Source organism: Schistocerca americana, chromosome 6 (assembly GCF_021461395.2).
Source record: "Schistocerca americana isolate TAMUIC-IGC-003095 chromosome 6, iqSchAmer2.1, whole genome shotgun sequence".
NCBI lineage: Eukaryota > Metazoa > Arthropoda > Insecta > Orthoptera > Acrididae > Schistocerca > Schistocerca americana.
The window spans coordinates 205,281,833-205,300,054 of record NC_060124.1 but is presented as its reverse complement, the minus strand read 5'-3'; the positions used below and the strand labels follow the sequence as shown (position 1 = coordinate 205,300,054).

The 18,222-nt window shown below is 43.9% G+C and overlaps 1 protein-coding gene across 1 annotated transcript in view; it reads right to left on the bottom strand.

Moving 5' to 3' along the window:
• LOC124620051 overlaps positions 1-18,222 on the bottom strand; it is a 395,729-nt gene that overhangs the window by 199,000 nt on the left and 178,507 nt on the right. The window contains exon 3 of the mRNA XM_047146718.1: positions 16,159-16,210. Within this exon, the coding sequence (XP_047002674.1) occupies positions 16,159-16,210 (52 nt within the window). The remainder of the gene's footprint in view (positions 1-16,158; positions 16,211-18,222) is intronic.

The window sequence follows — 18,222 nt, the reverse complement described above, 5'->3', positions numbered from 1 at the left end:
ATTCATAAGTTCCAGATTGCTGCCAGAAGTCCATATAGCTCAGTGAGCGTGAAAAGGGACATGAAAAGTAGGGCATACAATCGGCGACCAGTTTCTTGTAAGTTATACCTTTCTCTATCAGTGCTAATCGACGCTTGAGGTAATGTAAACAGTAACACCACTGGACAGTGGGTGACTGGAAACGAGTAGATTGGAGTGGTGAATCGCGCTACACCCTCTGACAATCCGATGGAAACGTGAACAACTCACCTGCTATCGTGTGTAATAGCAACGCTGAAGTAAGGGGGCCGACGATGTTTTTCGCGGTTAGGGTTGGTTCCCCTACTGTGCTTAAGAAAATGCTAAGTCATGATTGTTATGAACGCGTTTAGGAGCATTGTGTAGTTGGTACAGTAGAGGGACAGTTCAAAGATGGTGACAGAACCAGCATGAAAATTCACCGTGTCATATAGCGGCCTCTGTGTGTGAAGCAATGGTTCGTGGACTGAAATGGACTAGCCTCGCCAGAATACCCACCTGAGCTCTGTGGAACACCTTTGGTGAGTGTCAGGAAGTCGACTTAGCTCTAGACCACAGCTTCCAACACTGCTATCTTCTTTGGTTTCGGTTTTTGACAAATGATGGGCTCCCATTCCTCAACAGACACACAGAGCCAGATTTATGAAACTTCCTGGAAGATTAAAACTTTGTGCCGGACCGAGACTCGAACTCGGGACTTTTGCCTTTCGCGGGCAAGTGCTCTACCAAATGAGCTACCCAAGCACGACTCACGACCCGGCCTCACAACTTCAATTCTGCCAGTACCTCGTCTCCTACCTTCCAAATTTCACAGAAACTCTCCTGCGAACCTTGCAGAGCTAGCACTCCTGGAAGAAAAGATATTGCGGAGACATGGCTTAGCCACAGCCTAGGAGATATTTCCAGAATGAGATTTTCACTCTGCAGCGGAGTGTGCGCTGATATGAAGCTTCCTGGCATATTAAAACTGTGCACCGGACCGAGTCTCCAACTCGGAACATTTGCCTTGCGCAGGCAAGTACGCTACCAACAGAACTACCCAAGCAAGGTTCGCAGAACAGCTTCTGTGAAGTTTGGAAGGTAGGAGACGAGGTACTGGCGGAATTGAATCTGTGAGGACGGGTCGTGAGTCGTGCTTGGCTAGCTTAGTTGGCAGAGCACTTGCCTGCGAAACACAAAGGTCCCGAGTTCGAGTCTCGGTGCGGCACACAGTTTTAATCTGGCAGGAAGCTTCATATCAGCGTACACTCCGATGCAGAGTGAGAATCTAATTTTGGACAGATTTATGACTTACTAGCGATACCGGACAGGAGGGTGGAAGGCTGGGACCAACTGATTCAGGTAGATTACAAATTAGATAGGTGATACCTTTATTTAAACAACAACTTTTGAAACAAATAATGAATCAAAACTTCTGGCTTGAAGTCTGACTTGAGCTGAGATAACTAACAACTTAAACAGAGACAAGATCAAACGCATTAACAGATATAGAAGCCTAGCCTCTGAAAAACGACATAAAAACTGCTAAAATACCATGCCTATCACCCAGAGAATTTTCTAAAAATACAGGTGAATGATAGCAAAACCAATATTTAAAACGTAACTTTGGAATGATTAAGGAAGCTGAAAGCTGTACAACAAAGACTTAAAACCTACATTCAAGAAAGGTAGCTTCCCTCTGCGGAAGAACCTTGATGGTTCCGTGTTTGGATCCCAGACAATCTTGCTCGGACTTGGCTGTTATTAACATCTGCTTGGTTCTATTACACATGTGGACTGGTTACATCATGATTCTGGGTAAACTATCAACCCTCATCTGCACATTTAGTTTAAATCAAAATTAACCACTACTCAAATGTTTACATGAAACAATTCCTTATTGGACTAGTCATGAAGACATATTAACAACATTAATTTAAATACAGTAAATAGTAACTGATTCTGAAAACTCGCACCCATTAATCCTCTGACTGCCAATTTCATTTCAAAAACAACAATGTATAATTATTTTAGTTAATATTTTAGTCAGAAACAACAATAAGGAATGAAAACCGAAGACTATCAGCAGAAGCAGTGTCGGTTAGACAGTCAGTGAGAGAGCACCTTGAGTTCCTGCTGTTAATAAGGCGAGTACATCGTTCGTTTGTTATATATTTTTACGAGCTTCGAACAAGAGCGACTTATTTTCAGTCGCCTGTGTAACTACTAGTTTATTTTGTAATTTCTTGCATGTTGGAGTGCTTACTAGGCACAACTTCTCATTTTAATAACAGTGTAGCGCATAGTACCGCCGTTGTTATCGACGCTTGTATCGACCCTCGTATCGTATAAGCTTTTGTTTGTTTTGGTTAGTGTAGCTCAGTGTCAGTTAGACCGTCAGTGAGAGAGCACTTCGTTTTCCCGCTGGTAATAAGGCGAGTACACCATTTGTTTATTACATATTTTAGTGAGGTTCAAACAGGAGCGACTTCAGCAGTAGACAGATCCGTGACTGCTGTGTACAGATGCGAGCCGAGTTGGTGACCCTTCGCTCACAGCTATAGGTGGTGTTGCTTCCGTCACACGGCTTGAGACAGCTGCCAAGGGGCCTCACTGTGAGGGGGTTGGACTCGGGGGTGCAAGGGATGTTGAGCACGTCCCACGTGCCCCCCGATCGATCCACTGCTGTGGCTGTCCTGGGTAATGCCTGCACTAAAGTTGACCCTTCACCCGTGGTCGAGTGGGAGATCGTTCCAAAGTCTGTCAGGCAGCAAAATACTTTCCGAGGGGCCAATTTTAGGGCCTCCCTGGTTCGTTTGATGAACAGGTTTCGGACGTTATCTGTGGCTTACGAAGTCTCTAAGCTGGATGCAGTCGTCCATCCCAGAGGAAGCTTCTAGGACCTCAAGGTCTGGGCATTCACAGAGGGTAGGTTTGCCGGTAGTTGGGAGCTCCAACGTTAGACGTGTAATGGGGCCCCTTAAGAATACGACTGCCAAGGAGGGGAAGGAAGCCGGTGTGCACTCCTTGTGCATACCGGGGGGAGTCATTCCGGATGTGGAAAGGGTGGTTCCAGATGCCATGAAGGGTACAGGGTGCAGCCAACTGCAAGTGATGGCTCATGTCAGTGTCAGTGACATGTGTTCCTTTGGATCGGAGGAGAGTATCGTTTCGGGCGGCTATCGGAAAGCCATTCTTGCTTGCAAGATTAAGGCAGAGCTCACCATCTGCAGCATCGTCAATAGAACCGACTGTGGTCCTTTGGTGCAGAGCCGAGGGGAAGGTCTGAATCAGAGGCTCAGGCGGTTCTGTGACCATCTAGGCTTCAGATTCCAGGTGGTGTATTTCCGGGTTCCGCTTAATAGGTCAGGAGTCCACTACACACAGGAAGCAGCTACACGGGTAGCGGGGGCTGTGTGGAAGGGACTGGGCTGTTTGTTTGGATAGACGGTCTCAGGAAACCACAGAAAGGGCGTCCTTCTAAAACAGGCAGGTAAGACACAGTAAGGTGGTTGTAGAAACAATTGGTATTGTATTTGTAAATTGTCGTAGCTGTCTTGGGATATAACCCAACTTTAAGCCCTAACAGAAAGCACTGAATCTCAAATAATTATAGGTAGGGAAAGCTGGCTAAAGCCGGAAATAAGTTCAGCCGAAATTTTTTCAAACGGTCTAACAGTGTTCAGAAAGGATAGATTAAATACAGTTGGTGGTGGAGTATCTATTGCAGTCAGAAGAAGTTTACTTTCTAGTGAAATCTCCCGACTCAGAAGACATAGTTGCTGAACAGTTCAAAGAAAATTTGAGTCTCATTTCAAATAGATACCCCACTCATACTATTACAGCCGGTAGTGACTTGAATCTATCCTCGATATGCTGTCTCTGAATCTAGCAGAAAACCCAAAGATATTCTGGTTATACATAAAGCACACTAGTGGCAAGACGCAATAAATACCTTAACTGCACGATAACAACGGTGAAGTCACTGATGACAGGGCCACTAAAGCAGAGTTATTAAATATGGTTTTCCGAAACTCCTTCATAAAAGAAGTCGAAGTAAATATTCCTGAATTCCAATGAAGAACAACTGCCAACATGAGAAACACAGAAGTAGATATCCTCGGTGTACCGAAGCAGCTTAAATCACTTAATAAAGGCAAGGCCTCCGGTCCAGATTGTATACCAGACAAGTTCCTTTCGGAGTATGCTGATACAATAGCTCCGTATTCAGCAATTATATACAATCGCTCGCTCAGAGAAAGATCCCTACCTAAAGACTGAAAAATTGCTCAAGTCACACCAATACCAAAAAAGGGAAATACGGGTAATCCGCTAAATTACAGGTCTATATCACTAAGGTCGATTTGCAGTAGGGTTTTGGAATATATATTGTGTTCGAACATTATAAATTACCTCGAAGAAAACGATTTATGGACACATAGTCAGCACGGATTCAGAAAACATCGTTCTTGTGAAACACAACTAGCTCTTTATACTCTTGAAGTAATCAGTGCTATCGACAGGGGATGTCAAATTGATTTCATATTTTTAGATTTCCAGAAGGCTTTCGACACCATTACTCAAAAGCGTCTTCTGACCAAACTGGGTGCCTATGAAATATCGCCTCAGTTGTGTGACTGGATTCGTGATTTCCTGTCAGAAAGGTCACAGTTCATAGTGATAGCGTAAAACAGAAGTAATATCCGGCGTTCCTCAAGGAAGTGTTAGTGGCCCTTTATCGTTCCTGATCTATATTAACGACATAGGAAACACCCTGAGTAGCCCTCTTAGGTTGTTTGCAGACGAAGCTGTCATTTATCGACTTTTAAAGTCCTCAGATGACCAAAAAGAATTGCAAAATGATTTAGATAAGATCTATGTATGGTGCGAAAACTAGCAGTTGACAGTAAATGATAAAAAGTGTGAGGCCATCCGCAGGAGTGCTAAAAGGAATCTTTCGATTTCCATCTTCTTTGAATAATTTCTTCGTGGTGCGTATCTATTTATTTTCTTTTTTCTTGTGCATGTTCCCAGATAACCTGCCGTGCATGGTCGTAACATTATCGTCTAGTCAAGTCATCGGAAGATGAAAACAAAATTGTGAAACGATTTAGAGACGACCTATATATGGTGCGAAAAGTGGCAATTGAGCCTGAATAAAGAAAATTGTCAAGTTATTCACATGAGTACTAAAAGAAATCCGCTAAATTTCGATTAAGCGATAAACCACACAAATCTGAAGGCTTTAAATTCAACTAAATACTTAAGGGTTACAATTAAAAATAACGTAAATTGGAACGATCACATAGATAATGTTGTGAGCAGAGAAAACCAAAGACTGCGATTCATTGGTAGAACACTTAGAAGGTGCAACAGGTCTACTAAAGAGACTTGTTAGACCACGCTTATCCGCCGTATTCTGGAGTATTGCTGTGCGACGGGGGATCCGCATCAGATGGGACTGACGGATGACATCGAAGAAGTTCAAAGAAGTGCAGCTCGTTGCGTATTATCGTGAAAGAGGGGAGATAGTGCCATAGATATGATACGTGAATTTGACTGGCAATCATTAAAACAAAGGGTTCTTCGTTTCGACGGGATCTTCCCATGAAATTTCAATCACTAATTTTCTCCTCCGATTGCGAAAACATTCTCTTGGCACCAATATACATAGGGAGAAATGATCATCACTATAAAATAAGAGAAATCAGGGCTCGTACAGAAAACTAAGTGCTCCTTTTTCCCGCGCGGCGTTCGAGAGTGGAACGGTAGACAACTTGAAGTTGGTTCATTGAACCCTCTGCCAGGCACTTTATTGTGAATAACGGAATTATCACGTAGATGTAGAAGACCCGGGACCTATTAGATCCGACGATGTACCGAACACTAAGCGCAGACCTGCTACAGCGTATCACACAGAATACGAATCGGTTAATTAAGATGCCTTCTCTGCCAACGGAGATACAGAGAAACCTGCGCAACACAGAAGCCGTAACATCTCGGCTGTGTGGGTTACCAAAGATCTATAGGAGTAATGTTTCACTAAGACCAATTGCTAGACCATGTGTCACTATGAACTATTTGACGTGGAATGGCAACGCCTACGAACAATTGGAAGGCGTCGCCATGGGTAGACCTCTTGGTTCAGTGGTGGCCAACTTCTTCAAAGAACATTTCGAAGCACAGGCATTGGAGTTGGTGCCTTGTAAACCAAAGGTGTGGTACAGATCGTCGATGATACATTCGTTGTGTGGAGTAATGGTGAGTAACAGCTTGTTGACTTCGTAAGACACTTGAAGAGTCTCCGTCCCAACATAAATTTTATCGTGGAAGTAGAAAAGGACAAACATCTACCATTTATAGATGTGCTCGTCACAACGTATGGTGAAAACGTGGGACAAAGCGTATGTCGAAAATCGACACACATGGACCGACAGCTGCACAAACTATCAAGTTATCACCCGAGCCAGAAAATATGCGTGAGTAATACGCTCGTAATGCGGGCAAGACGAATATGTGAGCCGCAGCACCTCAGACACGAAATGCAACACCTGGAAAGCGTTCTGAGGAGCAATGAGTACTCCACCAGTTACACATGAAGTGTAACAGAGTCAAACACTCGAAGAAGTGACACATCAGAAAAACAAATGTCGGGCACGGCCTTTGTGCCATACATTCCCACAGTGACGGACATAATGGGCCGTATATTGCGCAAATACGGCGTAAAGACCATTTACAAACCGACGAAGAAGATCAAATAGTGTCTCAAATCCGCAAAGGAAGAAAGGGACCCACCTGCAACGTCGGGAATATACTGCACACCATGCACATGCAGAGAAGTTTATGTCGGCATGACTGGACGATCAATCAACACCAGGATCACAGAACATAAGCGCAGGTTTGGGCAGGTGGAGAAATTGGCCGTGGCAGAGCACGCACTCTGTGATACCGACCACGTAGTAAAATTCGCCGACACGGAAGTTCTGGCTGTAGAGAAGAACTCTCACACTCTCTTTTTCAGAGAAGCTATAGAAATACATAAACAAGAGAACAGCTTCATCAAGAAAGAAGAAAGCCTCGAAGTAAAAGGATCCTGGCTTCCCGTGCTACAGCGAAGGACCGTCGCAGTTAGCAAGAGAACCGCACCGGAAATTACCGCGGAGAAGCCCTTGGACGTTGGCGCGCCGAGTACATACAGTCTGCGGCCGCGGGCTCGGCTCCAGTCCACCACCAGCAATGGAGGGTGAAACTTTGACAATGCCATTCACCTGTGCCGGAGAAACGTCAGAAAAATCATCAAACGTCGGCCGAAGAAACCGAAGCAGAAGCCAACAGGCAGTTTGTCAACAATTGGCCAAGAAAGCCTTAACAATTTTGCAATAAGAAAAGAGTATTTTCCACGGTTTCGTTTTCCATGGCGTTGGGAGGGGGCGGGGTGAGACTTATAGGGTCATTCATAAGTAGCTCATAGGTTTCAGAAGAAGACTGCACAAAAACTACACGACATACTGAAAATAGCCACACATCAGTGGACAGGGCATCTCTCCAAGTTTGTAACTCACACTAGAGGTGCTCAGCATGGGCTTCGTTTCTGATGTGGCAAACCTCAATCCATGTGTGCTAATACAGGGTGGCGCACGAAATGTGTTACCATTTTGTTTTTGAATATAAACTTTATTGTCAATACAATCTGAAAGGAATATATACTACAATGAAGAGCCGTCCATGGAGATTTGTTCTGACTCAGCACATGCTCAATATGCCCACCATTTCGTTTCCTAAATTCCTTCAAGCGAACACTGAAGTTAGTGATTACCCTACGGCACATGTCTTCCGTAATTTCACTGCAAGCTTGAAGAATAAGTCTTCTGAGCTCCATTAAATCACGTGAACGTTTCGGGAAAATTTTTTCCTTTAGGTACCCCCAAAGAAAAAAGTCACATGGATTGAGGTCTGGACTATTGGCGGGGCCAATTTTGTCCGTCATTGAAGCGACCTGGAAACCTGAGTGAAATGATCCGCATGTCGAAATGCCCGTGTAAAAACTCCAACACAGTGTTTGCAGTATGTGGCCTTGCTCCATCTTGCATGAACCACTGCGTGTTGAAGGGCAAGGCAGTAGCAAGAAGCTGTGGAATGAAGCTACTGCGAAGCGTGCTCAAATAACGCTCGCTGTTCACAGTTTCTTCAAAGAAAAAGGGTCAATAAGTCCGTGACTGGAAACTGTTGCCCACGCTGTAATCCTCGGAGCATAATGTTGTCGTTCATGAAGCACTTGTGGGTTTGCAGTGGCCCAAAAGCGTACATTTTGTTTGTTAACCACACCTTCTAAATGAAAATGCACCTCGTCTAAAAACCAAACGTTGTTGAGAGTTTCTTCCCTATCCTCCGCCTACTGAGCAAACAGTAGTCTCTGCTGCTTGTGTTCTTCAGTGAGCTTCTGTGCACAGGTCATCTTGTATGGGTACATGGGAGCTCACTTTTAAGAATGCGTTGAACGGAACGTCTGGATATTCCCAATTGCACTGCTGCCTTTCTACACGATTTCTCGGGACTTCTCTGTACAGCAACTCGCACCGCTTCAATATTCTCCGGCGAACAAACAGGCTTAGGCCGAGGTCGCTTCGCTTCCAATACTGTTCCTTCCTGTACAAATTTATCGTACAACCTGTGGATGGTCTTCTTGCAAGGGACCCATAGTGAGTTAAACTGTTGTCGAAAACGCCTCTGAGCCACAACAAGGCTTTTCGTTTCATGAAAAAGTAACACAATTGCCGATCGTTTCTGTGTCGTCAGTCTTCCATTGTCAGCCATTGCTGCTTACTAGTCTCCTAGCGGCAGTATCTTGAATTACACGTCATTTCGTAACTCACTTGTTTTTCCAGGCTCTGCTGGTACTGCTGTAGAGATGCCAGCGGGATATATAATGTGCGTCGTAAATTGTGAAACAAACAATTGGTAACGCATTTCGTGCGCCACCCTGTAGTTGACGCGATGTGTCGGGGAAGGCGCGAAGGCAGGCCGCTTTCCGGATATGACAACTGTGTTGCCGTCTTGGAGGCGCGAACTAATTCGATGTGACAATACGGTGACGAGGGTTGAGAGTGAAACATGCGGAAAACACAACCTACAGGTGCAGTCTGTAATTATAAGAACTCTCCTAACCGTCAGTAGGCTTCCCTTTACCAGTGGGACACTGATATACATAGCAACAACAACCAACAAATTCCAACCCGTTCTCTGATGACCTATCATGGGACACATAAGTCCCGTTGGTAGTCAAAAGGTCAACATGCAACGAAAACGGGGGGACATTAACCTCATTACTAACGGTCAGTTTATCTAACAAACAAGTTACGACAGTATCCAGCGAACTAAAACAGTACGATCATTGCGGCTAAGCGAGGGCGCAATTAACAATACATCAGTTTATAGTGTCCGCTCGGAGCACTATCTTCAAGCATCACGCTAATCACATTTACTTGCGAGACACGCAGTAACATAACATGTCCAAACTCTCAGAAATAACAGCCACAGCTGCTTATTTAAAACCGGCGAGCCACACGTCCCAAAACGTACCCTGGACGATAGGACAGGGAACTCGCCCCGCTGCAGTCGACCATACCCTCGAGCGCTCCGTAGTCAGCAGCCCAGAACTCGGTTCACAGCGAACTTCCGCCACCTGTAAGTAGCCGGTTTGTATGTTGGCAGCGCTATAGACTGTGTTAACATCGCTGACAGCGCTCTACGCCCTGCGCAAGAGATTCTGTGGTTGGACGGACTGGCGGTTAGCGAGTGGGTAGGGAAGTGTATGGACGTGATATTCTTAGTGGAGACTCTGTGTTGGTAGGACGTGCACTGTAAAGTGAGATGAAATGATGTGTTTATAAGAAAATATGCAAGGAAATGTCTGATGATGGAAGTTTGTTTGATAATGTTTGGGCGGTGGAATTATTGACAACCATGTAATGCTTTGAACTGGATGTCACATGAATAAGGTATAATTTTCTAAATATATTGTTTGCTCTTCAACAAAATCTAACCGTATGCCTCCTAGCAGTTAGAGTCTGTAGCAGTTAGAATCTTTTTATTTAGCTGACGCTAGTTGCTACTTGCTGTAATTCGTGTTATGAAGATTTTCTGTGGGATAAGTGACTTATGAAAAAGAATGGGGTTTGCACTGTTGGGATTCGTGATTGAAATGAGTTTGGGCAAATAACGGAGTTCGTGGTAGCTTCATATTTCTTTAAGTTCATATTTTTTGGATTTGTATTATTGTTAGGATCTCTTGCAATTCAGGGCCATTCTTTTGTGTTAATTATTGGAAGTCATTTTGTCAATGTATACAAGTCAGAATGCGTTGGGCTTGTATATTGTGGGTAATTAATGAATAGGTTAAGTTTGAGTTGTCTTTGCCAGGGAAAATTCTGTAGATCAGTGTTTAGTAAAAATATAATTGAAGAGGTAGTTTCACATCCACTGGTTTCCGCTAAAGGGAGCATACACCATCTGCACCCAACGACTCGAGAGTGATGTCAACCTAGCTACATGAACCAAAATAGTGCCACCATAGGCATGACGTTTTTAGTGACTTATCGTCAATCGTGTAATCAAACAATATCTATTCATTAATAGTGTGCCCAGTCGTTTTTTCCATTTAATCCCCAACATTTCGACGACAGACCCAGCCGTCTTTTTCAGGTGCTGCGAGTTTTTCTGTGATGTGTACTCGCTGCCTGGACTCCAGTCAGACTCTGAACTGTTGTTGGTCTCATGCCACTGTTTACAGCTGTTTACAACAGAGTTCGATTCCCGGTGCCCACAACACATTTTGATGTTCTTTTATTTTCCAGAGCTCACACTTATATTCAGTGAAACACAAATTCTCTCAGCGTTTTCCAAGTCTGGAAATTATGACGGCTGAGGATACTTTAATAAATTGAGCGCTGGAGCCCAAGCCTTATTTAAACTGAAACCAATATCACAACATACAGTTTTCACTCACAGGCGAGAAATCTCCAACACACTTTTTCAAAACAAAACACGATATATATGCGCAATAGTAATCCACTCTCTGAGCTAACAAGAAGTGCGTGATTTGGCGCGCATTTAGATGTACAGGGTGGCAAGAAACAGTTGGAAAGGGTGTGGCAGGGAAGATATTTTTGAGAAATAATTGTTAAGAAAAAAATTCGACATATTGCGCCGTTTCCGGATAATTAGAATTGAAATTAGCCAATCAAGCCGTTGCACGAGTAAATTCAAGCTGTCCGCTAGAGACGTTGTCGCCAAACATATTTTCGTTTGGTTTCCTAAAACCGAACAAGAGAGCTATACAAAAATTGCGCATGGGACCGTCGTACGGATCGAACCCGAGCCAAAGGCTCAGCATTCTCATGTGTTACCTACGCTATGAGAACAACTGACACTAACTGTAAACTGTTCTTTTGCCGTTCTTGCAACAGGAAGATATGTGTTGAAACTTCCTGGCAGATCAAAAGTGTGTACCGGACCGAGACTCGAACTCGCGACACTTGCCTTTCGTGGCCAAGTGCTCTACCATCTGAGCTACCCAAGCACGACTCACGCCCCGTCCTCGCAGTTTTACTCCTGCCAGTACCTCGTCTCCTACCTTCCAAACTTCATAGAAGCTCTCCTGCGAAACTTGCAGACATCGCTTAGCCACAGCCTGGGGGATGTTTCCAGGATGAGATTTTCACTCTGTAGTGGAGTGTGCGCTGATATGAAACTTCCTGGTAGATCAAAACTGTGTGCCAGACCGAGACTCGAACTCGGGACCTCTGCCTTTCGCGGGCAAGTGCTCTACGATATGAGCTACCCAAGCACGACTCACGCCCCGTCCTCACAGCTTCTGTAAAGTTTGGAAGGTAGGAGACGAGATACTGGCAGAAGTATAGCAGTGAGGACGGGGAGGGGGGGGGGGGGGTGAGTCGTGCTTGTGTGGCTTAGATGGTAGAGCATTTGCCTACGAAAGGCAAAGTTCCCGAGTTCGAGTCTCGGTCCGGCACATAGTGTTGATCTGCCAGGAAGTTTCATATCAGCGCACACTCCGCTGCAGAGTGAAACTCTCGTTCTGGAAGGTATGCGTTGTTCCAGCAGGATAATGTCCCGTCGAAATGGAGGTGATTAGAGACGTAGTCAGGGACGTGTAAGAAACCATCCCGGTATTTACCTCGAGCCATTTAGGAAAATCACGGAAAACCTAAATTTGGATGGCCGGACGCAGGTTTGAACCGTCGTCCTCCCGAATGCGAGTCCAGTGTGCTATCTACTGCGCCACCTCGCCCGGTCCCGTCAGAAAAGTCAAACATTCTACAGTGACGGTATCAACAAACTAGTATTTCGTTCCGAGAAATGCTTTCGTCGCCAGGGTGACGGTCGAGAAATAGATTGGTAGGCATGAAGAATAAAGATATATGCTATTAATAACGTTTGTGTTATTTAAAATGTTTTGAGAGTTTCCACATAAAAAAATTGAAGGCATTACTTTTCAGCATGGTCTTGCATGTATTCCTTCCGCCTTTAAGACTTGCCTTCTTTGCTTAGTACCGTTTTACCATCTGAGCTATTGATGTTGGCACTCCTGTTTCTCTTTTTTCCAAAGGTTTCTTTGATTTTCAGATACTTGGCATCCGAATTCCATTTTGCACTTCATGTCAGTCGCATTTTTAAAAGTCTGTATTCAGTACCAGATGCTACATTTTTAAATTTTTTCCCTTGCACCAATGAACTTTAGCATCCCGTATGTGTGTTCTCCTTGAGACTTTTACTTTCAGTATTTCGTGTCCATTTATTTTCTATCATGTTTCTTGCACATTTTTTTTAAACAAATTCCGTCACTATACAGAGACGAAAGTACTACCTGTCAGGTGATTAATGCAGCATTGCTCTCTTTGGATGTTTGCTCAAACTCAAACATTAAAATGAATGGATAGTGTTTTCATTCATGACTGTACCCCACACATGACCGAATATCAGTACACTGTCTTGAGTTTAACAGTAAGGTTGGAAACTCAAACAGTATTTCATCGCCACAATAAAATTCAGTCACGTATTTGCGATGGATTTTATGCCGACGCAAAAGTCAAAACATAACGTAGTATTTTCGTACCATAACATTTGCACTGTGAGGGGCAGTGATTCCTTAGCAGTGAGGTCAGGGGGAGCGTTACATGCTCTCTCTAGGCAATCGTAAGTAGACTGACAAACAGGTCGTTCTTGATCGTGAATAGATCACAACTCAATGATCTTTTGGGAAACCAAGGAAAGGAATTAACCCTACGGTAAGAAGGTCTGTTTAACTGAATCTCGTTCTTTCTGCAAACAGGACAGTGTTTTCACAGTATACTGCCTCACTAAGCTCTTCAACAGAAGAAACTTCAAGTGGGTTGCGTAACTGATGCTTGAGACGAATACACTGCTATCTCCGAAAGATATGAGGGACCCGCTGAGCGGCGTAAGCAGTTGGAACAAAATTAAGACAAAAGAACGTACGTACCACGCGGGTCACACCCCTCCCCGCCCCACCTCCCCCATAGAAACAGTGAATGGACATACTACCACATCACTGTAAATACTACCCCCCATTAGGAATAGTTAATAAAAGTACTCCCCAGAACCGTAAATACAGCCCCCCCCCCTCCTTAGGAATACTGATCGAAATATGCCCCACATGCAAATACAACCCTTCCTAGGTTTAGTCAAACAAATAAACTGCCGACTATAGGACAATCTCAAATCAAATAGAAAGCCCAGCCACTCCTTCCCCCCCCCCCCTCCCTTAGCATGTAAGTAACCCCCTTTACAATACTCAGCAGAGGTAACAAAACCCACAACCAAGAAATAGTCATAAGTAATTCATACCCATCATGCCGGACGTTCGATCGGCCCACACGTCCTTCAATGTGCAAAGTTGTCCAGGGCACAAAACTCATACCCATAATCATCAAGCCCAAGCTCATCCCCACACCACCACTTAGCATGTAAGACTACAAAACCAAATCTCATAGTAATGAGTCTACCAATAACTATCTCACCAGGCTATCATATGTCCACAAGCCTATCACAGTAGCAAACTGTCGTAAGGACACCCGCAAATCATCATCATTGAATTAAGGATCACCACCATTAAATCACCAAGCCACACTCATCACCATCAACAAAAATCTCTGACTATCCGCTCTATGCTTCTCTCCTCTCACAACCCCAAAAAAAAAAAAAAAAAAAAAAAAAAAAAAACTGACAAAAGTCAATCCTAAGATACTCTATCCACTGTCCAACAGTAAACCCTATTCCTTTCATGCACCAAGATATCCTGTGAATGCAAAACTCCCTTGTATATAACAACCCCAAAACAATACTAGACAGAAAGCGATGCCGAAATGCAAATACTTCTACACCACCGAGGTACCGAAGATACCTCCCTGAAGAGCTGCAGCGGCGGGTCACACAGTAATACTCCCAGGTGTGTCGACTACTGTGGGTGCAACAACATCGGAGGGGTATATGTCTGTGGTGCCAACGGCCTTGCCGCAGTGGTAACACCAGTTACCGTCAGATCACCAAAGTTAAGCGCTGTCCGGCTGGGCTAACACTTGGATAGGTGACCATCCGGTCTGCCGAGCGCTGTTGGCAAGCGAGGTGCACTCAGCCCCTGTGAGGCAAACTGAGGAGGTACTTGACTGAAAAGTAGCGGCTCCGGTCTCGTAAAGGGACGTACGGCCGGGAGAGCGGTGTGCTGACCACATGCCTCTCGATACCCGCATCCAGTGACGCCTGTGGTCTGAGGATGACACGGCGGCCGGTCGGCACCGTTGGGCCTTCATGGCCTATTCGGGAGGAGTTTAGTTTAGTTTTATATGTCTGCGGTAGCAGCCTTTTCTTTCCGGAGGTAATAGTATGGCTAACTGAAACTTCGTGGCAGATTAAACCTGTTTTTTTTTTCGGACCAAGACTCGAACTCGGAACCTTTGACCTTCGCGAGAAATTGCTCTACTGACTGAGCTACCCATGTACGACTCAGGACCCGTCCTCACAACATAACTTCCGCCACTATTTCGTCTCCTACCTTCCAAACTTCACAGGAGCTGTCCTGCGAAACTTGCGAGACTAGCCCTCCCGGTAAAAAGAATGTTGGGGAGATAGGGCTTAGCCATAGCCTGGGAGACGTTTCCAGAATGCACACTCCCCTGCAGAGTGAAAATTTCATTCTAATCTGGATAAGTGTTCTGGCCATATAACATTATCGGGTACGACTCTGCTGTGTGGTCCGCAAACGGCTGAAAGCAAGAGGAAATCATAAATGTTAGATTTTCCGAGGTCACGCATCTCTGCTGTGTAGTTTAGTGGTGAAAATGTTCCGGAGGTATAGTCCCATTCACTGATCTCCGGACGGCCGGAACTGCTCAGGAGAAGTTTGTAATCTGGAAAACCAAAACTGACATTATACAGGTCGGGGAGTGGAATGCTATAGCCCTTAATTGGATGGAAAGGTTACAGAATTTTGAACGGGAAATGGATAGGTTGAAGTTTGATACAATGAAAATTGTGAACTGTGGTGGCAGAAAGAAAAGGACTTCTGTTCAGTTGAATGTACGATTATAAATACAAAATCAGCTATCATTAATGCAGGAGTAGGTGTAATAATGAATACGAAAATAGGAATGCGGATAAGCTACTATGAAGAGCGTATTGAACGCATTATCACAGTCAACATACACGAAGCGAACATCCATCACATTAGCTTACTGGATACTTAGATAATGACGATACTGAAAGAATGCACAAAGAGATAAAATTAATTGTTCAATCATTAAGGGAGAAGAAAATTTAATTATGATGGGCGACTGCCTTTCGATAGTAAGAGGAGCTGAACATAGAACACGGGGATGACGCCTGGAGGGGGGGATTTTTCTCAGATTGCAATTTCATCATTGTTCACATTTGCTTTAAGACTCGTGAAAGGAGGTTCGATTTTACCTTTCTTTATATGAGTAAAAAAATAGTTGGTCTTCTGGTCAGTTTCTTGTCATTCATCGATTGGTCACCAAGAGCACAGCCCACGAAGACACTTTAGCATAACGAACAGGAAATGTTGGCCTAGATGTATTAAATAAGTGAAAAAAATGAATTTGAACTTACTTGTGATGGTACGGCTGGAAGACGTAGCAGAAATCTCTTAAAGCTGTGCAGTCTGCAAATAAAAATAAAATAAACAAGATAGTACCACAGAACAGTAAGCGGCTATTGATTTCTGAAGTGAATACACAGTAAATGGAATATCAGGTCCAAAAGACAGAAGCAGCTAATAAAATATATCTGTCGAAACCCCAATAATAATCACATTTCTGAGGTACAAACAACTGATATAAAATTTAGCTAGACTGTATTGCGCACGTTACAATTCTAGATCTCATACTCAGAAACTTACAAAGATTTGCCCCCAAATACGTACCAATAAACTGCAACGACGAAGATAAAATTATTATTTTCTTTTCTGATACGTTTCCTTCGATTTGCAACCTTTCTTTTTTTCCAGTGCAAAATTTGTACACACCTGATGGAAAAGACATCCATCACGAAACTTTTACACGGCATTCAAGGATGTTTTTTGGGTGGTTTCATTAAAGAAATCAATCATGTGCAATGTTGTTGTCATGTTGACTCCTAACGCTCCTAAGAAGATAACATTTTTTTAAATATATATTTGAGAAACAAATCAATCGGTTGCTCATTACGTTCTACGACTGTAGTATCACATGAATGGAAAGAGATACTAAAAACAAACAAAACAAACTACATGAGCTGTGTACCACACGCAGTCAAAAGATTCGCACTTTTTTAAGATCGTATTAAAAGGTTGATCTGTCTCATTACACCCGCTGTTCCAAAATTGTTCATCAATATAACAACGATGTATTTTGACTGACATACTCTTTTTTTCCGTGTGAAATCTTATGGGACTTAACTGCTAAGGTCATCATTCCCTAAGCTTACACACTACTTAACCTAAATTATCCTAAGGACAAACACACACACCTATGCTCGAGGGAGGACTCGAACCTTCGCCGGGATCAACCGCACAGTCCATGACTGCAGCGCCCAAGACCGCTCGGCTAATCCCGCGTGGCTGACACACTCTCTAGCATCCCAAGGGGAATAGTGGAAGGTATCCATATGAATGTGGACTGAAGGTAAACTCGGCTCCTCACATGACCCCAGTAGAAGAAAACCATCAACTTCATATCTGATCCACGTTGGGCATGGATCACGCCGATAGTCGACTGTTTTGAATGAAATGCCAGCACCAGTTGCAATTTTCTTTTCATTTTGGAAACCAAGATCGGTTTAGATCCACGTGGCCATTATCCAGTGGTGTATGTCAGACGTCTCAAGAGAACTGAGCAGTCTTTCTGTGTTCTCTCAGGACGTCCCGCATACGAGGGCTGTTCAATAATGAATGATCATAATTTTTTATGGTCATAATTTCTCGCGATAGGATTTAACCTTATAATATTCTGTTAGCTAAATGCGAACAAACACGCCGTACTAGTTTCATTGTCCCGCCTGTAGGAAGCAGGCTAGCTGAGACATGTTCAGTAATGCCTACCGCAGCAATAGAGGTGACACGCGATGAACAATTATGCGGCTTTGAAATTGTGCTTTCGTCTCAACAGATCTTCAGCTGCGGCCTATTATGGGAGGCCTATGGAGAGTCTCTTCTTCCCTGCAGGAAAACCTGAAGATGGTTGGAATTGTTTAAAGAGGGGAGACAATCAATTTAAAAGGAACTTGGACCCGGCAATCTAGTTACTACTCCTATAGAAGAAGTGCTGCTGTCATTGTGAGAGAGGGTCACAAATAACCTTACGAACACTTACTGAAAATTTTCATTGGGTGCCACGCTCAAGCTGGTTACAGAAAATTTACATATGAGAAATGCTTGTTTAGTGGCTTCAAGAAAGCGGATTTCTGAACATGAGGACATTCGCATGCAGGTCTGCACGCAGTTGAAGTTTATTTCAGAGGATATCCAGAGTTTGTTTCAAAGGTAATCACTGGTGATGGAATTTGGATAGATCATTTTGAGTCTAAGCGCAAACAGCAAAGCTCAGTATGGAAATCTCCTTCATCAACAAGCCCCAAAGAAGTAGACGTAGTTTCCTCTCCTGGGAAAGTTATGGTGATCTAATTTATTGCTATACA